This window comes from Salvelinus fontinalis, chromosome 26 (assembly GCF_029448725.1).
Source record: "Salvelinus fontinalis isolate EN_2023a chromosome 26, ASM2944872v1, whole genome shotgun sequence".
In the NCBI taxonomy this organism is placed as follows: Eukaryota; Metazoa; Chordata; class Actinopteri; order Salmoniformes; family Salmonidae; genus Salvelinus; species Salvelinus fontinalis.
In genome coordinates, this window is record NC_074690.1 from 44,279,485 (window position 1) to 44,305,399 (window position 25,915).

Sequence of the window (25,915 nt, forward strand, 5' to 3'; positions counted from 1 at the left end):
GCTCAGTGCTTTATGTTGAAAGGGGGTAAAACTCTTCCTTTTCAGCCACTTTTTACCTCCTATTCTATCCTTCCCCTCAGGGTTCTCGCCTGGATGACCAGCGTTGCGCCCCTCCCCCGGCCCGTGGCCCCACCGTCCCAGACGAGGACTTCTTCAGCCTCATCACGAGGTCCCAGGCCAAACGCATGGACGAGCAGCGGGTCACCCTGCCCTCCGCAGCAGGCTCCGCAGCACGGCCCTGCTCCAACTGAGCCTCGCCCAGGGCGAGTACCCCGACGGGTGAAAATCCCGGAGACGGGGCTTCTGGAGGAAAACATTGTGGAAGAAGGGTGTGGAAGTTTCGTCCACTTGTGGAGATGAGGACGTTGATACTGTACTCAACAGTGGATGGGGCTATTTTACATAACACCATTGAAAAGTTCTGGTCTTTCTCTCTATAACATAGACCAATTATGGTTGTTGTTAGGAATCAGCCTCATTTCCCAGTTGAAAGCACTGCCAGCATTAATGTAGTAGCCTATAGGGAACAATGCAACATTCAAAAACTAAAGTAACCCACTGAGGGTTATAGACTATGAAATCAACTGTTCTCAATTTGACCTTGTACTCTATCTGGAAATGTACTGGACCTGTAAAACTACAGACGAACATGAGCTAACATATCAAACGAGTAGGTCCAGGGAATTATTTTGTATGATTATGTACTCACTACAACCTGAAAATGTATCTTCAGATACAAAACTGCAGTCATGACATGTATTTATTGTACCTTTTTTTTGTGTGTGTAATGATTTTGTTTTATTAAGCGCTTACGTACTGCCGTTTTACTTCCCATTGTGGCTTGAAGTGGTTGGTTTGATTTTTGCACCATATTTTTCTGATGTAGACTAGACTCAAAAGACAGGTACAGCTCTATCTTTCCATGTTTTTGAATTGTCTATATGTATGTTAGGAGTTGTGGTTATGGAGGGTGGGGATACCTGTACTTTAGGTAAGGAATTTAAAAAAATGTTTTTTTAATTCTTTCAGCCTTAACCATCTTTGATAAAATAATGAACTCACCCATGGGTGTGTTTTGTCCCTGATGCTCTTTTGTACTTAAAAATATATATATATATGAGATTAGAAGAATGAACACTTGTTTATTTAGTATAGAAATCATGTCTTGTTTTATTTTAAAATGTGTTATCAAAGAGTATTGTGTGTGGTTTTTTTCCTCACTTGTCATCTGCAAAACAGCAAGAAGCCAGAGTGCTTTCTTTATATTCAGTGCAGCTTGACACATACATGGAGATGGCACTCCAAAGCACAGAAGGATCGGCTACTCCTGGAATTAATGACTGCCCAAAGTTGAGTTCGCTAGTGAGGTGTTGGTGATGGGCTATGCTCCTCATGGAGTGATGGGTCTAAGTGAGATACAATAAAACGTATTAGTCCATATGAGATGCTGTTTAACAAACTCCAGGCTTCGCTATGGTCAGATGACATGAACATACAGCTTCCTGGCCACGCTGGAAGCAAAAGGCGTGAACGGCATCATGAACTTTACTAAGTACTAGGGGCCTTGTTTATAAAACGGACTTGCGATCAATTTTGATCTGATGTATGACTTACGCAGAAAACCACATTAGGAGTTATTTATAAAACCTTACTTTGACGTGGAAATGATCTTATCTTTACGCGGAGTGATTTTCCTGTTTGTTATGTAGGGCTGTTTCAGTTTGGGATGCATATGCATCCAAGTCTGTGGTAAACGTTGCATTTGTTATCAATTAAAGGTGTGAGGAATGAATTGCCAGATGCAAGGTGTTTTGAATTAAAAACAGGATGCTATGTTCTATAAATAGTGTCAAATTATAAAAAAGTAACCATGGCTGTTATTGGAAGACATTGAAAACCGTGCTTTTAGAAGGGAGAGAGTTTGAGACCGGAATGACTTTTGCACATGATTATTCATGCCTATTCCTGACTAAACCCTCATCTGTGCTGGCATTCTATAAGGGGAAATCGCTGATTGTAAGGCACGTTCAGGTGCCGTCAAGTTGAAGTTCATTTGAGATTTATAGATCACAAGTGCGTAAATTACAAATGGGCTTCTTAGAACCTGCGTAAGCAAGATTTTATTTATGCTCGGTATCTTTTATGAATCGAATGTAAGAACACTGTCGGAAATGATCTTACGACTAAGTTCAAGTATAAATCTAAGAACATTTTTATAAATGAGGCCCCAGGACCGCAAGTGGATCTTCCAGCAAGACAATAACTCCAAGCGCTAATCAAAATCCACAAAGAAATTGTTAATTTAACACAAAATCAACATTTTGCAAATTGCCATCGCAGTCTTGACATGAACCCCATTGAATAACTGTTTGAAATGTAGAGAGCAGTTCATAAGACAAAACGAAGGATATCAAGGATCTGGTAAGAATCTGTATGGAGGAATGGCCCAAGCAACCTCCCACTGTGTTCTCCAACTCAAAGCATTTTATAAAAAGTCCCCTGTTGTTATCCTCGCAAGGGGAGAGTGCTGGAGTATTGAAAATGGTGGCAATAAATTTGACCCATGTTTCAGATTTTTTTTATTACTTAACACCAGTCTCAACATCAACAGTGAAGAGGCGACTATGGGATGCTGGCCTATTTTGTGAAGTGCATCAGTCCCTCCTGCAGCAAAGCACCCCCACAACATGATGCTGCCACCGTGCTTCACGGTTGGGATGGTGTACTCCGGCTTGCAAGCGTTCCCTTTTTTCCTCCAAACATAATGATGGTCATTATGGCCAAACAGTTCTATTTTTGTTTCATTAGACCAGAGGACATTTCACCAAAAAGTACGATCTTTGTCCCCATTTGCAGTTGCAAACCATAGTCTGGCTTTTTTATGGCGGTTTTGGAGCAGTGGCTTCTTCCTTGCTGAGCGGCCTTTCAGGTTATGTCAATATAGTACACGTTTTACTGTGGATATAGATACTTTGTACCTGCTTCCTCCAGCATCTTCACATGGTCCTTTGCTGTTGTTCTGGGATTGATTTGCACTTTTCGCACCAAAGTACGTTCATCTCTAGGAGACAGAACGCATCTCCTTCCTGAGCGGTATGACAGCTGTGTGGTCCATTATTCTAAAGCCATGACATTTTCTGGAATTTTCCAACCTGTTTAAAGGCAGTCTTAATGACTCCAACCTAAGTGTATGTACACTTCCTACTTAAACTGTATATATCGAGTATGTCCACATCACTGTCAGACCATTTTATTGGTAAACTACATGGTAATGTAAAAGTTATATTTTTTTTGTGACCCAATACGTAATATAGTACACTTAATTTGGTTTTAATCAAGAGAGGATAGAAAAAGTATCTAGATCCTCTATGGATCCAAATTGTGGATTTAAAAGAAAACATGAATCATCAGTGTACAATGACACCTTTGTTTTTAAGTCCTAGATTTCTAGCCCCTTGATATTATTGTTGGATCTGATTTTAATAGCTAACATTTCGAAGGCCATAAATAGATATGCCGATAGTGGACAACTTTGTTTTACTCCTCTTGACAGTTTAATACTTTCTGAGAAGTAGCCATTATTTACTATTTTACACCAAGGGTTACTACACATAACACATTATATAAGCTATTCTCCAAAATTTAAACATTCCAGGCATTTATGTTCACCGGACGTGCTACCTGTCCCAGATCTGCTGTTTTCAACTCTCTAGAGACCGCAGGAGCGGTAGAGATACTCTTAATGATCGGTTATGAAAAGCCAACTGACATTTACTCCTGAGGTGCTGACTTGCTGCACCCTCGACAACTACTGTGATTATTATTATTTGACCATGCTGGTCTTTTTAGGAACATTTGAACATCTTGGCCATGTTCTGTTATAATCTCCACCCGGCACAGCCAGAAGAGGACTGGCCACCCCTCATAGCCTGGTTCCTCTCTAGGTTTCTTCCTAGGTTTTGGCCTTTCTAGGGAGTTTTTTCTGGACACCGTGCTTCTACACCTGCATTGCTTGCTGTTTGGGGTTTTAGGCTTGGTTTCTGTACAGCACTTTGAGATATCAGCTGATGTAAGAAGGGCTATATAAATACATTTGATTTGATTTATATATAAATTCTAATCATACTTTATCAAAAGCCTTTTCAAAGTCAGCTATGACTACCAGGCCTGATTTCCAATAGTGTTCTATTGGTTCCAGTACTTGTCTTATATTATCTCCAATGTATCTTCCATGTAAAAAAAAAAACGATTAGGATGAATAATATCCGACAATACCTCTTCAATTCTTTGCGCTATGCATTTTCTAGTATTTGTGCATCACACCATTGAAGTGTAAAGGGGCCTCATTTTTTTTTAAAGGTCGATCTTTATTTACCCCTTGGGTCCTGTTTCAGTAATAATGAAATCAGACCTTCTTGTTGAGTATTTTATAATCTACCATTTTCATAGGAGTGGTTAAAACATGCTAATAACGGTCCTCTGAGTACATCACAAAAGGTTTGGTATACCTCGACTGGTATACCATCCAGCCCTGGAGATTTCCCGGACTTAAAGGCTTTATTTGCATCAATATGCCATTGCATATTTATAAACTCAGCAAAAAAAAGAAACGTCCTCTCACTGTCAACTGCGTTTATTTTCAGCAAACTTAACGTGTACATATTTGTATGAACATAACACGATTCAACAAATGAGACAAACTGAACAAGTTCCACAGACATGTGACTAACAGAAATTGAATAATGTGTCCCTGAACAAACAGGGGGGGGGTCAAAATCAAAAGTAACAGTCAATGCAGCTGGTGGCCACACCAGATACTAAGTACTGCAGTGCATCTCCTCCTCGTGGACTGCACCAGATTTGCCAGTTCTTGCTGTGAGATGTTACCCCACACTTCCAAGGCACCTGCAAGTTCCGGACATTTCTGGGGGGAATGGCCCTAGCCCTCCCCTCCGATACAACACGTCCCAGACTTGCACAATGGGATGAGGAGGTCTTCCCTGGAACACACAGTGTTGAGATTGCCTGACATGACAACAAGCTCAGTCCGATGATGCTGTGACACCGCCCCAGACCATGACGGACCCTCCACCTCGATCCAGCTCCAGAGTACAGGCCTCGGTGTAACGCTCATTCCTTCGACGATAAACGCAAATCCGACCATCACCCCTGCTGAGACAAAACCGCGACTCGTCAGTGAAAAGCACTTTTTGCCAGTCCTGTCTGGTCCAGTACCGATGGGTTTGTGCCCATAGGCGACGTTGTTGCCGGTGATGTCTGGTGAGGACCTGCCTCACAACAGACCTACAAGCCCTCAGTCTAGCCTCTCTCAGCCTATTGCGGACAGTCTGAGCACTGATGGAGGGATTGTGCGTTCCTGGTGTAACTCGGGCAGTTGTTACCATCCTGTACCTGTCCCACAGGTGTGATGTTCGGATGTACCAATCCTGTGCAGGTGTTGTTACACGTGGTCTGCCACTGCGAGGACGATCAACTGTCCATCCTGTCTCCCTGTAGCGCTGTCTTAGGCGTATCGCAGTACGGACATTGCAATTTATTGCCCTGGCCACATCTGCAGTCCTCAGAAGTCCTCATGCGTCCTTGCAGAATGCCTAAGGCACGTTCTCGCAGATGAGCAGGGACGCTGGGCATCTTTCTTTTGGTGTTTTTCAGTCAGTAGAAAGGCTCCTTTAGTGTCCTACGTTTTCATAACTGTGACCTTAATTGCCTACCGTCTGTAAGCTGTTAAGTGTCTTAACGACCGTTCCACAGGTGCATGTTCATTAATTGTTTATGGTTCATTGAACAAGCATGGGAAACAGTGTTTAAACCCTTTACAATGAAGATCTGTGAAGTTATTTGGATTTTTACAAATGATCTTTAAAAGACAGGGTCCTGAAAAAGGGACGTTTCTTTTTTTGCTGAGTTTATGATATCATGATTTCACTTTATTACGAAGGACATCACAGATCACACAAGTTCAGTATGAAATGTCAAAGAGGATTTTATTTAGATACCACAGCAGCGATCACACTTCAATAAGCTCTATTCATTTCTCTTAGTCACTTAAAACAAGGTTTAGAAAAGCTACATACCAGAAACACTATCTAATTTCATATCAACAGAAAAGGATGCCTATATTACAATACAATTTTAAAATAAAAGATAAATAAATACATCTATTTATTAGTTTGGCCTTTTAATTTAAAATGAGAATCTGTACACAAAGAACAAAGCCTAAAACTCAAGCCTGATTTTTTGACAAATCAAACAAAACTGTATTAAATGGTGGGTCTAGTGACAAAGTGCAAAATACGGAAACTGAAAGTAAGAAACGCAAAACACCGTCAATACGGGTTTATAATTTGATAAGATATTGTGCTATAAACTACTCCCTTTCGAAATAGACAGAGCCTGCCATCTAGGTGGCAACCAGTAACATTGCAGATGAAAGCAAAGCTACACTACACAGGGAGGGTTGCTTAACCGTACACTGAAGCTGGCCAAGCCAAAAAGTAGATCTGTTATTCCCTTTCCATGTCGATATAAAACAACTATTTTATCATTTCCTATTTGCAGGCAAGCCGTAGCAAAAAAACACCATAACAACTGTCTGAAGACAGCATTTTGCACCAAACACTGATTCAACATTAAAAACGTACAAGCAAATGTACACATTTTTGTCTCCGATATTTACAAAGCCTGAAGCAGAAATGCGGCGGGCAGACTTGCACGGCAACGTTAGACATCAGAAACTCCCACAGTAGTAGTATTGACAACAGCTAAGCTAATTGTCAATTAGCTAAGCGATAGCTAATTGATCGACCAATGCAACAGATTACAACTCCGGCAAGGAGCACCTGATATATTGTCAGCAGTTTAGATCGCAACATCGTTGCCATGGTTTCTTCTCAACTAATAGCAGCGTAGTAACACACGCTGCGACAAAAACACTGACTGTGCAAACTAATTAGGAATGTCAATTTGTTCTTGAAAAGAGCTCACAGAAAACTTAAATCTTTTTGACCCTGAAATGGAGAGGGACCCACATGGGTTTCTGTATTGGGAGACTGGATAACTCAAGGCACCATATGAGACAATGCACTATAGCAAAACATCCCTCTCCTTATTCAAAACATGATGGAGTAGATGTATCATTTGTAGATGAAAATGTGAAGAGTCATGGGATGAGTGGAGGAATGGAGTGATAGAGCGAGCGAAGGGGAGGGTCAGTTGGTGCACTTTTTCCACTCTCCCCATTTCACTCACACACACAACTAGGGGATGCATTTGCTAAAGTGAGAGTTGTTCACAGAAGCAGTGATGTTGAGGGGAGCTGAGCAGGATACGAAATCAAACCTAAATACAGCCAAAAGATACCCACAGACAGCCACACAACCAAATGTACAGCGGGACAAACTGTCCTGTTTGTTGCAAGAGGGAAAAGAGTGTAAGGAAAAGGGTGCATATGTGTGTCCAGGTTGTGTATTACGGGTTACGCATGTCCACTATATGTGACTTAGGGGTTGTGTTTGTGTGTCTATATTTGTGTGTGTTCGCGAGCTATGTGCATGTTAGGGTTTGTGTGTTTTACGGGTTGTGTTGCGTGAGTGTGTGTCTGTTAGGTGTTGTGTGTCCAGAGTGTGACGGTGCGGTCAGCGGAGGAGGAGAGGAAGGACAGGTCGTGTGTGTGTGTTAGGTGTTGTGTGTCCAGAGTGTGACGGTGCGGTCAGCGGAGGAGGAGAGGAAGGACAGGTCGTGTGTGTGCCACCTGCACTGGATCACCTTGTCACCGTGCTCCCCTACCAGAGTCAGGGGCAACGGCTTCGTCAAGTCACCTACAGAGACAAACACACATTTCAATATATTGTGAGTACAAAGGGCACAAATGACTTCTGAGTCCAAGTCATTGATAGCAGCTTAAACAAATAAAATACTTCACTAGCTTCTTTGTGCTTCGGTAAAACTACTAACGCGCAGTTACACAACTAACAATTACACAGTTGAACAACACACCCAGACTATTCAGTGACAAGGGGAAGAACTCAATTGCATACTCCTCGTGCCCTCTTTTTGTCTCCTTCTCAAAACCCATTGGGTGAGAAAGCCGGCGGTCCCTTCCCTGTGACCTTCTCCTCTAACGGCCACTCAGAAGGAAACGAGGAGTGAGGATGCGAAGAGTAGGCAATTGAGATCTTCCCTAGATGTCTTCCTTACCTTGCAGGTTGCTGATCATGACCTTGGTGTCGTAGGAACCAGTGAGCAGGTAGTGTGCCCCGGGGGAGAACCTAACGGAGCGCACGTCGCTGGAGTGGGGCCGGTACGTCTGCACAACGCGCCCCCCTCTGATGTCATAGAGCATACAGCCGCTGTCCTCCTGTCCCGTCGCTAGGAGACGACCGCTAGGGTCAACCGCTACCGAGGCAACGGGACTGCCTGAGAGGGGGAGAGAAAATAAAAAAAATAATATTAGACGGAGGGGGAAGAGGGAGAGAGACTACTAAGTATGTGTCATAAATGTGTGTGGGTCTGTTTTTTCGTGTGTAGGGTAGCAGTACCAACCTGATCCATGGAAGGCAGTGCCCACCACTCTAACACAAGTGGGTATTCTCAGGTCCCAGAACCTCACAGTCTTATCCTGAGAGCCTGACGCTATCATCCACCCTCCCCACGTATACAGAGACAGAACGTGACCTGAGGATAAACATACGGACCCATCAGTCTCACATTGCACTCTCACCGAAGCCTTTATTTTCCCATTTAGGAATAACGATGATTAACTAAGTAGGACATGAGTGCAACGCAAAAATGAGTGTTTGTGTGTCTGTGTGTGTACCTGTGTGTCCACTGAGAGCGTGTAGGCCCTGTCCTCTCTGACAGTCAGTAGTGTAGATGTTACAGTCTCCGGCTCCGGCACTGATCAGGATGGCCCCTCCACTCTCTGGTCCCTCCATGAATGCCAGGTCTCTGACGGTCCCATCATGCATACTGAACTCAAGGTCTGGACCTGAGAGAGAGCGAGAGAGCGAGAGAGCGAGAGAGCGAGAGCGAGAGAGTGTACCGAACTGAAATCAAGAGAACTGGAACTTTCATTGTCAGGTGTATATTGAGTAAATTCCAATTTAATTCAGTCATTTCAGGAGATGAATTACATTTCAGGATATAAACTGAATTGATCCCAACGCGAGTATAGAGTAGATTTAAATGTTATAGATTCCCAACCTTTGAATCGAATGGATTTCTAACGGATATGAAACTCTGTATTGAGTTTACCTGTGGCGTTGCAGGTCTCGGCACTGAAGGGCAGGACTTTGACATATTTGTCATTGGAGCCGGTGGCTAGTAGCTTTCCACAGTGACTCCAGGCCACACAGTAGATAGAACCTTTATGGTGCTTATTCCTCTTAAAACGAACCTCCGGCTGCTTGGTCATACCCGACACCCCACTGAGGGAAGGAAAGGGGGTGAGTGAGAGAGAGCGAGCGGAGAGAGATAAAAGCTTAAGTTCCATTACAGCGGAATACCTCGCAAAGGAATTGAACAGTAGATATCCACCATTTCAGGAATGATTAGTTATTAGGCTGTGTGTGCGTGTTACCTGGTGTCCAGCGGTGCATCTGGGTAGGCACACACGCGTAGCGTCTTAGAGTTGGAACCGACAGCGTACAGCGCCCCCGTGGGGTGGAAGGCTACAGCGCGCACTGCCTGAGTGTCCTCCAGGGTGTTCACAGCTACAAACAGGGCCTTGGGCTTGTCCCCGTTGTCCCCCTGCAACACACACAAACAAACATTCGGGATGAGAATGAAGATATCCCACTTGACCCAGGCAAGTGCTTTTTAGCCCGTCAGCAGAGCGGTGCATCTGGGGTATCCAGATTAAGAAGGTCCAGGCTGTATCACATCCGGCCGTGATTGGGAGTCCCACATGGCGGGGCACAATTGGTCCAGAGTCATCCGGGTTTGACCGGTGTAGGCCGTCATTGTAAATAAGAATTTCTTCTTAACTGACTTAAATAAAGGTTAAATAAAATAATAAAAACTATTTTTTTTACAATGTTTTTTACACACACACAGAACTGCCCGCACATATACAAGGGCAATGGGTTTAACATAATTACCAGTGTAATCTGGGTTGATCTTCTATGCTATTATTCTGAAATAGAGCCAACAGCTCATGCCAACATGGAATACCCTTTATCGCTGCCGGTCTAACTATAATCTGATGGATTTAATCTCCACTCATCACAGTGCATAATCTAGGATTACTGTGCATGACCTCAGTGGATACACTGAATTGATACTATTTTTTTTGATTTTTTTTGATTTACTTAACAAGGGAAGTCTGTTAAGAACAAATTCTTATTTTACAATAACGGCCTACCGGGAACAGTGGATTAACTGCCTTGTTCAGGGGCAGAACGACAGATTGTCAGCTCGGGGATTCGATCCAGCAACCTTTCGGTTACTGGCCCAAAGCTCTAACCACTAGGATACCTGCCGCCCCAATGCCTCTCACTCCTAAAGAGTTGTACTAAGCCTACAGTGGGAGGTTAGACAGACTGTGGGTGTACGTACGAAAGAGAAGGGGATAGGAACCTACCTCCTTACTCCGAGTTAGGGCTCCTGGTGAGTCGTCTAATGCGGAAGGCTGTCCGGCTACTTGAGGACTAGACCACACACAGATACAACACATTAGTACATTACCCCGTGTATGTACACAAAGACAAACACATCAACAAAATGTATACAAACCTGCCATACAGACGTGTGTGTATCACACACACACACACACACACACACACACACACACACACACACACACGTTGCTCACCTCTGGGAGACCACGGGGGATTCGTTCGGTGGGGGTACCCCCCGACCCGCTGCGGTGCGTTGTGGGGTGCTGCTGACCACCCCTCCTCCATGGGGCTGGCCCTGCTTGGGGGTCAGGGTCACGGCGGGGTCAGGGGTCAAGCCTACGGGGTCACCGATATTGCTGTTCTCGGGAGAGGGGCCCGTACCATTGCACTGCTGGGCCAGAGACTGGACATCCTCCTCGAGACTCTCCATCCCAACATTCAACTCCTCCAGCTTCTGAATAGACCTGGGTAGACAGAACACACAGGTTAATACACAGACAGGACAGAGCCAGAGACACCTCTGTCTTTTTAATAATGTCAGTCATTTAAATATGTTGGATGATGACAGTCGGAGTCTGGCTCTGCTCCAGAGACACACGGAGCAGGTACCACAGGAGCAGCTGGTGCTCAGGACAGTAAAGACCGTTCATAAAGAACAGAGAGGAGCAGCAGGCGGGGGGGGGGGGGGGTGACAATAAGGGGTCCCTTGTGGCTTCCTCCACCCCCCCCCCCCCCCCCCTCAACCCCTAGGCACACCCTGCTCCATCTGGGGTACCAGACTCAGCTCCACTATACACCCAATCATTAATCATCACCAACCTGCAACACCACCACCATCAGCACCTCCCCCCAACACACACAAACCAACGTCCCGTTTCAGAACCTGTTACTGAGAAAAACACCAGTATGTCAAGTCATCTGTATCTCTAAGCATTAGTCAGCAGTTTTGTCCAACAAAACAATACAACAGTCACATCCAGGTTTTTTTAGATTCTCTCATTGACCTGTGGTTTCACTATAGTCGAGATGACATCATAGGGTCAGGCCATGCTCTCCAGTGATTGGCAGTCCAAATCTTTTGGCTCCGCTCATCTAAATTAGCTGTTCATTTGGCTCCGAAACGACTCTTCGTTCAGTAGTAAATTATTATTTTTTAAATCAAAACCCTGAAAAATAGCACATTTCTAATGTAAGCAGAAAAAGGTTGCCTACCATTATGTCAGATTGTATACCTGAGTTCGAATACATTTTACCTGACAAAATTACATCTCTTGCAATAAAAGGGAAGTTTTTTTTTTTTTAACACCATTTTGCGTGGAACAGAATGAGGCTCTCACCTCTTCCCAGTGAGGAATAACCACCTTCATGTTTCTAGAACTTACCGACAGATCACCGCTGTTTGGGGCTCAAGAAGCAGTATGCAAATCGGGGAGCCTAATGAACGGCGCATTCACAGATGTGATTCGGTTCCAGGCGATCACCAAAAGGATCGGATTGTTCGCGAACGACCCATCACTAATGCCCTCCCTTCTAGACTGCGGTGTGCATCAGTAGGACAAAGCCCTTTTGATCTCTCCCTATCTAACCCTTCTCCCCCCCCACCCCCCCACCCGCATTATTTATAAGGTCAGGGCATAATGACATCCTTAGTGTCTCCACAGCTCTCTTGGGATCTTTCTTTGTCCTTTCCTATTTTAACTAGATTCAAAATGTTCCCATATTTTTGTGTCACGCTGAACCCAGACTGTCCTGAATTCTGGGGATTTAACACGTGTCTTTCCGTTGCCTCGTGTTAGGCCGAAGCCATGGGCTGTACAGGGAGGGGTCTGTGTGTTCTAAAATCGGCCAATTTTTTTAAATTTTTTTTTGCAAATGTCTGAGGCAATCGTGCTTAAATTAAACAATATGTTTAGCAACAACCCTTATTCCATTCGTCACATGAAGGAACTACATGACATAATTTAACATCTGACAGAATGTGGTCTGCCACAGATAGAGCAGTCCAACAGGAGAGTCATTACAAGGTTTAGGACGAAATGGCAACTCATCAAACCACAGACAATCAAGGCAACCTCATGTTTGTTATGTTGGTTTCAGACTTTGTGCTGTGCAGTCATGGGCGATCTGACCTGTTGACGACCTGAAGTCCTGTGCTGTGTGTGTGAGGGTGTGTGTGTGTCCACATTCCAATCGCTAACCTGTTGAGGAACGTCTCAGTGAGGCTGTGCTGTGTGGCGTCTGTCCCGGGGGCTGGCTGGTCACTGTGTTGTACCCCTCCCTCCAGAAGCATCTGCTGGTAGAGTTGTCTCTGCTGCTGCTTCTGCTCCAGGTGCTGCTGCACTCTCAGACGCTGGCGGTAAAACTCCTCAAACTTCTCTGTCGAGTCATGCAGCTGAGGTGGTAAGACACACACAGTGAACATATCGTCACACATACAACCGGTTTTCACTTTGTCATTATGTGGTATTGTGTGTAAATTGATGAGATTGATTTTTATTTAATCCATTTTACAATAAGGCTGTAACGTAATAACATGTGGGGAAAAAGTCAAGGGGTCTGAATACTTGCGGAATGCACTGTACATACACCGACACACACTCCTGGTAAAACCCTCCCAACTTCTCAGTAGTCACACACACACCATACTAAAATAAACCAAATTCATAATTGTTTGAAGTACAGCCAACTTCTTGCATACTGCCATTCACATTCAAAGCCAGCATTGACCCCACACCCCTTCCCTCTGTAACTTCAGAGAGAGAGAGGAAAAGACGGTGTGTCATAGGCCTGAGGACAGACAACTTCCCTCACGGTGCCCCTCTGCAGTGCCCATCTGACAGGCATTAACTTACACACTGACCAGGGGCCAGCGTGCCAAAGATGAGGGAGATGCCGAGGGAAAGAGAGAGAGGGTTGGAAGAAATAAGCCGTTCATGAGATGCATTGCCATCCCTCACCCTCGTTGACACAGGGACCACGGCCAGTGTGAAATCCAATAACCACACACACACACACACACACACACACACACACACACACACACACACACACACACACACACACACACACACACACACACACACACACACACACAGTGTGGCAGAGGGACCCACAAACCAGTCTCTCATCTGAAGGTGAAATCACACAGTCTAATTTCCCATTCTGCTCCTGGTCTGTTGATCAGTCTCCCAGGTGACATGGCAGAGCAGGGCTGTTAATTCACACAGTCTGATCTCTTCGAAGGCTAGAGTTGGAGTGGAGTCAGGGGACTAGTGTCCTTTGGGCTGTACTGTAACTCATGTGAGAGGACAAGACAGAGATAGAGAGAGAGAGAAAGAGCAGGGCAGGTGACATGTCTCTTGGCTGTAATTCAGGCCCTGTAAGCCCCAGACGGTCGATGACTCAGTGAGTCTCACACACACACACACACCTCTAAGTCCGGCCTATATTTAGACTGAGGGAGAAGGCCACCATTTTTGAAAGTAATCCTCTCCACAATCCACAACCATAATCCATACACATCAGCAGAGAAGACAACTCCAGAGTTTGTTGGAACTAGGTAAAAATTGTTTCCATCTCATGCACTTACAGGTGAAGTCGGAAGTTATCATACACTTTAGCCAAATACATTTAAACTCAGTTTTTCACAATTCCTGACATTTAATCCTAGAAAAAATTCCCTGTCTCAGGTCAGTTAGGATCACCACTTTATTTTAAGAGCGTGAAATGTCATAATAACATAATTATTTATTTCAGCTTTTATTTCTTTCATCAATTCCCAGTGGGTCAGATTTACATACACTCAATTAGTATTTGGTAGCATTGCCTTTAAATTGTTTAACTTGGGTCAAATGTTTTGGGTAGCCTTCCACAAGCTTCCCACAATAATTTGGGTGAATTTTGGCCCATTCCTCCTGACAGAGCTGGGGTAACTGAGTCAGGTTTGTAGGCCTCCTTGCTCGCACACACTTTTTTAGTTCTGCCCACACATTTTCTATAGGATTGAGGTCAGGGCTTTGTGATGGCCACTCCAATACCTTGACTTTGCTGTCCTTAAGCCATTTTGCCACAACTTTGGAAGTATGCTTGGGGTCATTGTCCATTTGGAAGACCCATTTGCAACCAAGCTTTAACTTCCTGATTGATGTCTTGAGATGTTGCTTCAATATATCTACATAATTTTCCTCCCTCATGATGCCATCTATTTTGTGAAGTGCACCAGTCCTTCCTGCAGCAAAGCACCCCCACAACATGATGCTGCCACACCCGTGCTTCACGGTTGGGATGGTGTCCTTCGGCTTGCAAGCCTCCCCCTTTTTCCTCCAAACATAACGATGGTCATTATGGCCAAACAGTTCTATTTTTCTTTCATCAGACCAGAGGATATTTCTCTAAAAAGTACAATCTTTGTCCTTATGTGCAGTTCCAAACCGTAGTCTGGCTTTTTTATGGCGGTTTTGGAGCAGTGGCTTCTTCCTTGCTGAGCGGCCTTTCAGGTTATGTCGATATAGGACTCATTTTACTGTGGATATAGATACTTTTGTACCTGTTTCCTCCAGCATCTTCACAAGGTCCTTTGCTGTTGTTCTGGGATCGATTTGCACTTTTCGCACCAAAGTACGTTCATCTCTAGGAGAAGGAACGTGTCTCCTTCCTGAGCGGTATGACAGCTGCGTGGTCCCATGGTGTTTATACTTGCGTACTATTGTTTGTATAGATTAACGTGGTACCTTCATGCGTTTGGAAATTGCTCCCAAGGATGAACCAGACTTGTGGAGGTCTACAATTATTTTTCTGAGGTCATGGCTGATTTCTTTTGATTTTCCCATGATGTCAAGCAAAGAGGCACTGAGTTTGAAGGTAGGCCTTGAAATACATCCACAGGATGTCAATTAGCCAATCAGAAGCTTCTAAAGCCATGACATCATTTTCTGGAATTTTCCAAGCTGTTTAAAGGCACAGTCAACTTAGTGTATGTAAACTTCTGACCCACTGGAATTGTGATACCGTGAATTATAAGTGAAATAATCTGTCTGTAAACAATTGTTGGAAAAATGACTTGTGTCATGCACAAAGTAGATGTCTTAACCAACTTGCCAAAACTATAGTTTGTTTACAAGAAATTTGTGGAGGGGTTGAAAAACAAGTTTTAATGACTCCAATCTAAGTGTATGTAAACTTCCGACTTCAAATGTATTTTCTAGAAATCTGTATATTTTGCAAGACAGACCTGGTTACTACATCTCATCTTCCTCTCCTCCATCAGGTGTTTTACCTCGTTCCTCTGTGCAGAGCCTGGTGACGGGGCATCCTCTCCAGGGGCGGAGTCAGGTCGCAGGGTGCCCGAACTCATCATCTTATCCACGGGCGTGTCCGTCCTGGAGCTAGGAAGAAGAACCAGAGAGACTACATGAACTACTGCTCTATGGACTACCTGACTAGCCTCTGGTAAGACAAGGGGTGGCGGTCTATGTATATTTGTAAACGACAGCTGGTGCACGATATCTAAGGAAGTCTCGAGGTTTTGCTTACCTGAGGTAGAGTATCTCATGATAAGCTGTAGACCACACTATCTACCTAGAGAGTTTATCTGTATTTTTCGTAACTGTCTACATACCACCACAGATCGATGCTGGCACTAAAACCGCACTCAATGAGCTGTATACCGCCATTAACAAACAGGAAAACGCTCATCCAGAGGCGGAGCTCCTAGTGGTGCAAGACACACTCAAATTTGCATACCGCCCCAACAAATCCACAGAGGATGCCATCTCTATTGCACTCCACACTGCCCTTTTCCACCTGGACAAAAGGAACACCTATGTGAGAATGCTATTCATTGTCTACAGCTCAGCGTACAACACCATAGTGCCCACAAAGCTCATCACTAAGCTAAGGACCCTGGGACTAAACATCTTCCTCTGCAACTGGATCCTGGACTTCCTGACGGGCCTCCCCCAGGTGGTAAGGGTAGGTAACAACACATCTGTCACGCTGATCCTCAACACAGGGGCACCTCAGGGGTGTGTGCTCAGTCCCCTCCTGTACTCCATGTTCACCCATGACTGCACGGCCAGGCACGACTCCAACACCACCACTAAGTTTGCCGATGACACAACAGTGATCACCAACAAGACAGCCTATTGGGAGGAGGTCAGAGATCTGACCGGGTGGTGCCAGGCAACAACCTCTTCCTCAACGTGATCAAGACAAAAGGAGATGATTGTGGACTACAGGAAATGGAGGACCGAGCACACCCCCATTCTCATCGACAGGGCTGTAGTGGAGCAGGTTGAGAGCTTCAAGTTCCTTGGCGTCCACATCACCAACAAACTAACATTGTCCAAGCACACCAAGACAGTCCTGAAGAGGGCACAACAAAACCTATTCCCCCTCAGGAGACTGAAAAGATTTGTCATGCCTCAGATCCTTAAAAGGTTCTACAGCTGCAGCATCGAGAGCATCCTGACGGGATGCATCACTGCCTGGTGTGGCAACTGCTCGGCCTCCGACCGCAAAGCACTACAGAGTGAGGTGCGTACGTCCCAGTACATTACCGGGGCCAAGCTTTTTGCAATCCAGGACCTCTATACAGGCGGTGTCAGAGGAAGGCTCTAAAAATTGTCAAAGACCCCAGCCACCCTAGTCATAGATTGTTCTCTCTGCTACCGCATGGCAAGCAGTACCGGAGCGCCAAGTCTAGGACCAAGAGGCTTCTAAACAGCTTCTATCCCCGAGGCATAAGACTCCTGAACATCTAATCAAATGGCTACCCAGACTATTTGCACTGCCCCCCGCATGTGACAAATAACATTTGATTTGAGTCCCACATCTGTTTGTGCTTTCTTGCCAACACCAATCACAGCAATGAAGTTAGCAAAACATAAAATTGAATCCAAGTGTATTCATCACGTGCACAGGATACAGCAGGTGTAAACGGTACAGTGAAATGCAAGTGCAGAGAGAGGGTTGCAGAGTACAAACAGATGTACCAGACACAACTCAGATCATCCCTACTGTCACTCAGCTACGCCCTACTGTCACTCAGCTACGCCCTACTGTCACTCAGCTACGCCCTACTGTCACTCAGCTACGCCCTACTGTCACTCAGCTACGCCCTACTGTCACTCAGCTACGCCCTACTGTCACTCAGCTACGCCCTACTGTCACTCAGCTACGCCCTACTGTCACTCAGCTACGCCCTACTGTCACTCAGCTACGCCCTACTGTCACTCAGCTACGCCCTACTGTCACTCAGCTACGCCCTACTGTCACTCAGCTACGCCCTACTGTCACCCAGCTACGCCCTACTGTCACCCAGCTACGCCCTACTGTCACCCAGCTACGCCCTACTGTCACCCAGCTACGCCCTACTGTCACCCAGCTACGCCCTACTGTCACCCAGCTACGCCCTACTGTCACTCAGCTACTCCCTACTGTCACTCAGCTACTCCCTACTGTCACAGTGTCCACATAAGTGAGTGTTATTGAGCAGTAGAAAACTTCAAGATAATCACTGAGCTTCTCCTTCAACAGTAGAGTCTCAAGTGTTTTCTACCACGCAGGCTAATCAACAGGCTACTCCAGTGTCTGGGCTAAATCAAACAGGTTAATTCATGTAATTACTTGGCCTCCTTAGCCAATGTTTGGGGATTATTCTAGAGGGGAAAATGACTAGGTAGAGCGCATCACCCAGGTGGGTACTACACATTAACGGTAGATGAGTTAAATTCCCCACTTACAATGGAAAACCCTTTTCGACCTCCATATTGAAAAGCGCTACATGAATCCTCACCTCTCAGGCGACTCCTCAAAGATGCTGTGGCAGTCGGAGCTCTCCAGCATCAGACTCCTGCTCAGACTCTGGCCCCCCGTGTGGTAGTTAGCGAAGGAATGAGACATGGGGGACACCCCCTTCCCCCCCGCCGTGTCCCCCCCAGGGCCCCTCTTCTCCTGGCCAGACAGACCATAGGACAGCCCGTCCAGGGCCGGGTTCAGGGAGCGGGACATGTAGGCATCGGCGGACTGGGGGCGGCGGAGGGGCGAGGAGGGGTAGGGAGACAGCTTGCTGATTAGCGGGGTGAGGAGGTCTGCGTAGCCGGCCTTGGCGGGCTTGACCAGGCGGTCCACGTGGATCTGGAGCAGCTTCTGCTCGAAGGCGCAGGAGAAGACGCTGTGGGACAGGTTCTGCATCCAGGACAGTAAGGACAGGTCCAGGTCGTCACAGCCGTTCCCACACAGCATGTCCACCCCCAGGAGCACCTCGCCCTCCGTGATCTCCTCGCCTGTCGCCTTGCTCTGGACACAGAGGTAGTCAATCCATCAATCCATCAGCCAATCAAGCACTGAATGAATCAATGACTAATTCATATAAATCAAGCGAGCAATGAAATCATAACATCATATTCAACCAAAACAGTACTTTCAAGCCATCGATAGAATCGTATAGGTACTTTGTAAGTACCTGGCAGAACTCGACGCAGCACTCATACAGAACGCCTTTAATGAGGAGCTGGAAGAGGCGGTTCCCTGAGGCCCTGAACCCCGCTTCGCTCAGCTTCCTGTCTGCAGGGATGAACTCTGACACCATGGTGCACGCCTCCTCGAAACAGTGCACCCGCGCCGTGCTGGGATTCCAGTCCTGGAGGGGAAACGTTATGCTGTTTAGTCATTTAGCTAAAACCCAAAACACGATGACACCTTAGAAATGGCTCAGTGTTCTCTCAGAGCGATCCATTTTGGGATGGTTTGAAAACTGCCGCATTGAAATACATCAGATAGAGCATTATGAGAGAATAATAAACCGTAAGCGCTCATACATGCTTAGAACAATGAACAATGTAGTAATGCCTTTTCAAATCAAAGTTTATTGGTCACGTACACGTGATTAGCAGATGTTATTGCAGGTGTAGCAAAATGCTTGTGCTTCTAGCTCCGACAGTGCAGTAATATCTAAGAAGTTACACAACATATACCCAATACACACAAATCAAAGTAGGAATTAATTAAGACTATACATATGGACGAGCGATGTCAGAGCGGAACGGACTAATATACCTTAGAATAGTATAGAAAACAGTATATGCATATGAGATGAGTAATGCAAGATATGTAAACATTATTAAAGTGACTAGAGTTCCATTCCTTTTGATACCTGCTTTCAGTAAACTGTTACCTAACCTTCTTCAAAGTAAGTACTCGAATCAATCCACTGTGCTAGAATAACAGTACGATTCAGAAGGTCAGATGCCATAAAATAATAATCATAATAATATATATTATTATAATATGATATAGTGTGCCATAAATATAAAAATGTGTCATGCCTTGAACTCAGCGTGGTTGGTGAGACGAGGCAGGGTGAGGAGCAGACATAGCTTGCTGTAGTCATCTTTAGAGGGACAGACCTCCTCCAGAGCATGAAGACACTTCACCGCCTCCTGCATGGTGAACTCCAACTGAGGGAGAGAAGGATGAAGGGAGGAGAGAGAGAGAGAGCGGTAGAGGGGAGAGAAAGAAAGAGTGTATTATGGGCCACATCAGATTCACTCATGCTACGCTCTCACACGTAGCAGGACTTTGATACACTCTAGAAGGTTTGCAATAAATAAAGAAAACGCTTTGATCATATTTATTCATTTCTAGAGGCAATGTAGCAATACCATCCCCATTCCCTCCAAACTCAACATTCCCCCAGAGACAGAGGGGGGATGAAAAAGTATGTTTTGAACATATAAACCCAGAATGTCTGTAGATCCTGTAGAAAAGCAGCTACCTGTTATCGCTCTCTGAGGCTTAGGTTGGGTTGCACCAACATGGATTATCTCTTAAACTGAGTTAAATCAAGGCTCATCTATTAATCTTGCTGCACCAAATTTTAAACCTAATTTTAAATGAATCCTAGTTAAATTAAATCCTTCCTCTAATCTAAATAGAATTTTCACTTTAAAACCTAGATTAATTTAAACCATGTTGGTGCAACCCACCCTTAGATTCTAAACGTCAGGGTAGAAGGGCTTAGATCTCTATCATGTCCAAGGAGAAACCTCAGAAATAAGAACAGGTCTGTGTTACTTTGAACTGCTTTGAATAAATGTGCAAAAGAGATGTTCCCGAGATTTAACCTAGACCTAAATCTGACTCACATGTCACACACAGTTACACACTAACTCATGAAGAGCTGGGCTGACAACCTAACACACTTATACACACAGACACAGCTGGCTTGAGGAGCCCAGACTAATCCAGCCAGGCTACACAAGCTGGATTCACATCTACACTGTCTGTGACTAAGCTAATATAGGACGATGGGTAGAGAAAGCTCAATGAAAGTGTGTGGGCTAGGAGAAAAAGAAGCAGCGAGAAATAGAAAATAATTCGATGGAAAAATAAAAGCGGGACTGTCTCAGGATTCATTGCTCATTTGTTTGCTCATTCAGAAGGAGACAGACAAACAAAGACAGGGAGATGGAAAATGTAAGGGCAGAGACAGACACTAGAACAAAGTGTGTGTGTGTGTGTGTGTGTGTGTGTGTGTGTGTGTGTGTGTGTGTGTGTGTGTGTGTGTGTGTGTGTGTGTGTGTGTGTGTGGGGCTATTCTTTGTCTGTTGACTCACATGCTGTGGCTCGCCCTCAGCAGACATGGCGTTGTTCACACACAGGGCCTCCAGAAACTTCTGCTTCAGGACGATGTAACGGAACCTATGACAGCACAACAATATAATATAGCCCCAGTGCTGGGTTGCCTCATCCTACAGTATATGTACGTGTCAGTAAAGTAATTCAAACCCAGTATCTGCCTGAACATTCTAGCCTGGGGGTCAGTTGGCTAACGTGTTGTTGTTTGACAAGGCAATAATAGCGTTGCTAAGTGCAGAAATGGCCAGGCATAGTCAAGACTACGTACGTTCATTTCTGACCACAGAATTTAGTGTTGTATCGATGCCTCACCTTTTCCTGTCAAACGTGTCCATGCACTCCAACGGCTGAATGAACTGGAGCACCTCGTCCCACTGCCCATCCAACACCAGCTGTCTGGACAGAGAGAAACAATGCACAAGCGAGTCAGTTATAGGGCCGGGTTGATACCAGTATGGCAATATTTTTTCCCATGGCAAAAATTAAAAACGCAAAGCAGACCAAACTCTTTGGTCCTTTAAAAACCTGCTGTATAGTGTGTGCTATAGCCTGGAAAATAAATACATGTGACTCTGGATGACAACAATGATGTTTGTTTCCAACATTAGGGCTGTTTTCCTAAAGAAGTTAAACCTGCTTTGTGTTTTGTTTCCACGATCCTAACGAGTATCACGATAATGGTAATTGTCCCCGGTCCCCTAGCAGTTAATACATCTGATGTAAAATGTAGGTCTTTGTGACACCTATTACGTGCTCTGAGCCTATTCACACTAGCCAGATCATTTCAGGAAAAACAAAACAGAACAAAAATAAACAAAGGGTTCTCTATTTGATTTCCCTGCTATGCCATGTCTTACGGTAACAGAACAGATTGTTTTTTTATTGGCAGATGAAAGACAGGCAGTGAATGGTCACCAGGTAACAGGGGGGCCCTCTGTGTGAAAGGGGTCCAACTCCAATCCCATCAGGCATTTCACACACTCAGCTGAGTGGAATGCCAAAGAGGTCTACACTGCTGGCTGACATTCAAATGTCCACTCCAATCCAGCATAGAAGAGGTCTAGATCATTATTGCACGAACAAATTAAATTATGCTGCACTTTCTGAACATTGTTAGTGTTTCAGCATTAGTTTAGCAACCAGTGACCTATTCATATGCGACTGAAAAACGAAACCTGCATGAAGTTGATGAAAATGCTTTGGAACGCTGAACAGCAACAATCTTGTCTAATTAGTCTGTCAACTGTTGTATTGCAGCAAACACTTATGGAGGTGTCCTGATATGCTATGGGCTAGCCAGACCTTTGTCATTCCAAACCTAGCCATGTAGTAAGACCCAAACATTAATGTCAGGGTCATATTCACTAGGGCGCACCGTAGCAAATCATTTTGCAACTGAAAATGAAAAGATCCTTGTTGGATAAATCCAGGTAGTCCCTCCCTGTTTTAATCTTGCGTTTTGTTTTTGTTGGTGCCTAATGAATACGACCCAGGTGTACCTGAGGAACAGCATGTCGTCAGAGTAGAGTCCGTTGATGACTCCGCTCTCTTTCTCCAGGGCCAGCATGCTGATGTGAAGTTTCCTGGAGTTGAGGAAGTCCAGGATCACCTTGATGATCTCCACCTCCTTCACATTGATGATCTCCTCTGCTGCCATGGTGACGACGGGCTGACACACCCACACACATAGACCAGCAACACAACTCAGAGTGAGTATACAAACCACAAACGGAGGCTCTCTTGGTGATCCTAGAAAGGCAGCCTAGTATCTGTCTGGTTAACCTAGCGTAGCGGGCATAAAGAAACGACTGAACAGGTCCCCACATCCGGGTTTCAAAGGAAAAGGAAGCTAGGTTGAAGATACTGTATCCGTGAAAACCCAATATTTTCATCTGACCCAGCTGTCTGGTAAACAATCAATTTCTAATGTAACAATGTCACGTTATTGCCACACTGTGTTCAACCAATTATTTTTTTTGTTCCCAATATTTTTGCTTGGCCAACCATTGTTACAACTGACCTTGCTTTTGAATAGGCTTTCAAGAAGTCTAGCATAATTCATTTCAATTCCTTCCTGCAAACAAGCACAGGAAATATAGGTACTTCTCTGCGCACCTACTTAATGTGGACAAAATGACAAAAGCCTCAATTGTGCCTAATGGAATCAAGCCCCAACTCTCTGGCTACTGTGATTAGCAGCAGGACAGTGTCAGTACAAAGTCTGCAGTAGAGAGTTAATCCAATCACACACACAGCTGTGCTATTAATTAAGTAGTAACAAACAGTCAAACATTATGGACTAGAATTGTTTTGATGTTCATTTAATTTGGGGCGGCAGGTAGCCTAGTGGCTAGAGCGTTGGGCCAGTAACCGAAAGGTTGCTGGGTCGAATCTGTCGTTCTGCCCCTGAACACGGTACTGTTCCCCGGTAGACCGTCATTGTACATAAGAATTTGTTATTAACTGACTTGCCTAGTTAAATAAAGGTTAAACATTTTTTATTATTATTATGGGGTGTTAGGCTAACTAGCTATGTCAATAGTCATGCGATCTTGGTGTTGCACTGCAACCTGCATTGTTGACAAGGTGGCCAAGCAAGTGGTTGCTCAAAACGTACTGATGCTAACGTTACATCACTCTGCTTTTAAATAGACCTTGGTGCAGTCAACAAAGAACATTGTTAGATATCTGGCAATCAGCATAACAGGCCATTCAGAAGAGAAAAATAACAACCAAGTCGCATGCAGATCATGCCAGGTGCACTGCTGGGGACAATGACGGCAGCAGCGGCAACAATTTAACAGCAAATAAACTATGCGTATCACCTAAACAAAGGATGAGCTAAGTATTACTTGTACGGGAGGGTTCCAATAAACATATATTTACAATCTATAACTACCTAGCTAGCTATGAAGCTATGCACTGCAGCTAGGGGTGGGGTTCCAACACAGCAAATTAGCTAGCTAACTGCTAGATAACTAGCTAGCTACTTCACCCCAAGCTGTTCTTGTCCTGTTATGAAATACACGACAACACAAGCTGTCTCAGATATATTAGCAAGCTATCTAACTAGCTAGCTAACAGCCAATGTTAGCTAGTAGCTACATACCACGAAGAGTAATGTTGTCAGGAACGCACACCCAAACCCACTAACAGATTCAGATCATGACAAGCAGCCAGCCGACAAGAGAACGGCTAGTCAGGGGTGTGTTCATTACGTCGATTCTATTGCAAAACGTTTAGCAACAGGAACGGTTTACTCCAAACGCTCTTCAACGTCACGTAAAATCTGTTGTATTCATAAACTGAAGTTGTAGCTAGCTAGTTCCTTTTAATGTTATTGTTTCCACGAGTTGCCATTCCAATCTGAATAGTCTGCGAAGTGTTTGGAACGAGCCAAATAGTCGATTCTTCCATGCTCTCAAGTGGCGTGAATTCCGCGGGGTTACAATTTCTTTCAGCCGCGTATTTATTTTTTGAAGCGAGACCACTGAACTACAACTTTCGTTTAAGAACAAGACAAAACTCAACAGCGTTTGGAGTAAACTGTTTCTGTAGCAAAACGTTTTGCAACACACGGCGTAATGAATACACCCCCAGGTCAAACTCCAGAAGGGAATCATCCGCTAGCAGCACAGGCGGGATAGGTGGGGAGCGATACTTCTCACGCATAATTAACAAACACGCTCCCAAATGCGATTTAAAGCGCACCTTGGTCTAAAAATACATGGGCTGAAAACACGCTCCTGGATTTGTTTCTATGTTGTTGAAAAAGCGTAGCTGTCACGGCGATCCTGATTCGATTTGTTTCTCCTTCCTTTCTTGCCTTGAGTCTGCTGCTGCTACCCAACCCAGTCGGTTGTCAAGCGCACCGCTTCGTCTACCAATCAGATCCCAGCATTTTCACAAGGGCGCTCCAAGCATCTCTTGTCTTGCAAGTCAAAACCACACAGCTTTTGGCTATGGATCAACATTCCTGGCTACTACCATCCATTGAGTATGCACATCAAGTTGTCATCAAAGTCCAATTAGGCCACTTTCAATTAAATAATAACTTGTCAGGGTGTGTGACACTTCCAAGAGAATACTTGATGGTGGATGGCTAGGCCTAATCCGCATGCCTTCGACTGCTCAGACTAGATGGTGTGTTCCATTTGCGTGTAGGCTAATCGCAGAATCACAGTGGAAAGTTCAAAACTGATTAAATGCTTGAAGAACATGGCTCCCTGAAAAGGCTTTAAGAGGATTAAGACAGACAGTGATAAGAAGTAAATCTGGCTGGTAGGCTATTATTCTTAACCAGCAGCCTTCCGGTTACTCTTCTTGAATACAAGAGAGGACGACTAGTGCATTACTTCTCAATCATTAGGTGATACCTAGTGGTATTAGTAAAGGTGCATTCAAAGGACCAACATTTTTATGAGAAATTCTGTAACAAAATGACAAACGGTTTATCTTGATATTTTACCACTGGTATGTTCATCCCTGCATGTAAGCCTATTCCTCTTCCATGAGGTTTTGACCTTCATGGCACAGAACCTGCGTTTGTGTCCCCCGTGGCCTCGGGTTGCAGGTTCAAGACCCTCTTGTTCTGTAATTAACTGGATATTGTGCTGTAGGAAATGTGAACATTTAGCACA

General features: G+C 44.7%; 2 protein-coding genes across 7 annotated transcripts in view; one reads left to right on the plus strand and one right to left on the minus strand.

Moving 5' to 3' along the window:
- LOC129824414 (G-protein-signaling modulator 2-like) overlaps positions 1 to 1,792 on the plus strand; it is a 32,815-nt gene extending 31,023 nt beyond the window's left edge. For all 5 annotated transcript variants that reach the window (XM_055884048.1, XM_055884045.1, XM_055884044.1 and 2 more), the window contains one exon: positions 81 to 1,792. In XM_055884048.1, the coding sequence (XP_055740023.1) occupies positions 81 to 251 (171 nt within the window). In that variant the 3' untranslated portion in view covers positions 252 to 1,792. The remainder of the gene's footprint in view (positions 1 to 80) is intronic.
- A 4,194-nt stretch (positions 1,793 to 5,986) lies between these two features.
- wdr47a (WD repeat domain 47a) lies at positions 5,987 to 25,122 on the minus strand. Of its 2 annotated transcripts, none has more exons than XM_055884050.1 (17): positions 24,987 to 25,122; positions 22,775 to 22,944; positions 21,588 to 21,671; positions 21,254 to 21,338; positions 19,964 to 20,095; positions 19,102 to 19,278; positions 18,433 to 18,935; positions 15,913 to 16,021; positions 12,836 to 13,029; positions 10,832 to 11,101; positions 10,601 to 10,667; positions 9,599 to 9,768; positions 9,274 to 9,446; positions 8,837 to 9,007; positions 8,563 to 8,694; positions 8,218 to 8,436; positions 5,987 to 7,838 (listed from the first exon to the last, which is right to left on the minus strand). In XM_055884050.1, the coding sequence occupies exons 2-17, from the start codon at positions 22,930 to 22,932 to the stop codon at positions 7,696 to 7,698; spliced, it is 2,787 nt and encodes a 928-aa protein (XP_055740025.1). In that variant the 5' UTR covers positions 22,933 to 22,944; positions 24,987 to 25,122; the 3' UTR covers positions 5,987 to 7,695. The 2 variants fall into 2 exon arrangements, with proteins under 2 accessions (XP_055740025.1, XP_055740024.1); XM_055884049.1 differs by lacking the exon at positions 24,987 to 25,122 and adding an exon at positions 24,385 to 24,788.
- Positions 25,123 to 25,915: the final 793 nt, after the last annotated feature.

Excerpts from the sequence above, each read along its gene's own strand:
- wdr47a (XM_055884050.1), bottom strand. The coding sequence starts at position 22,932 with ATGGCAGCAGAGGAGATCATCAATGTGAAGGAGGTGGAGATCATCAAG. Across the intron at positions 21,339-21,587 it reads GACACGTTTGACAGGAAAAG|GTTCCGTTACATCGTCCTGA; the intron begins GTGAGGCATCGA and ends GTGCTGTCATAG. Across the intron at positions 8,437-8,562 it reads CACTGCCTTCCATGGATCAG|GCAGTCCCGTTGCCTCGGTA; the intron begins GTTGGTACTGCT and ends TCCCCCTCTCAG.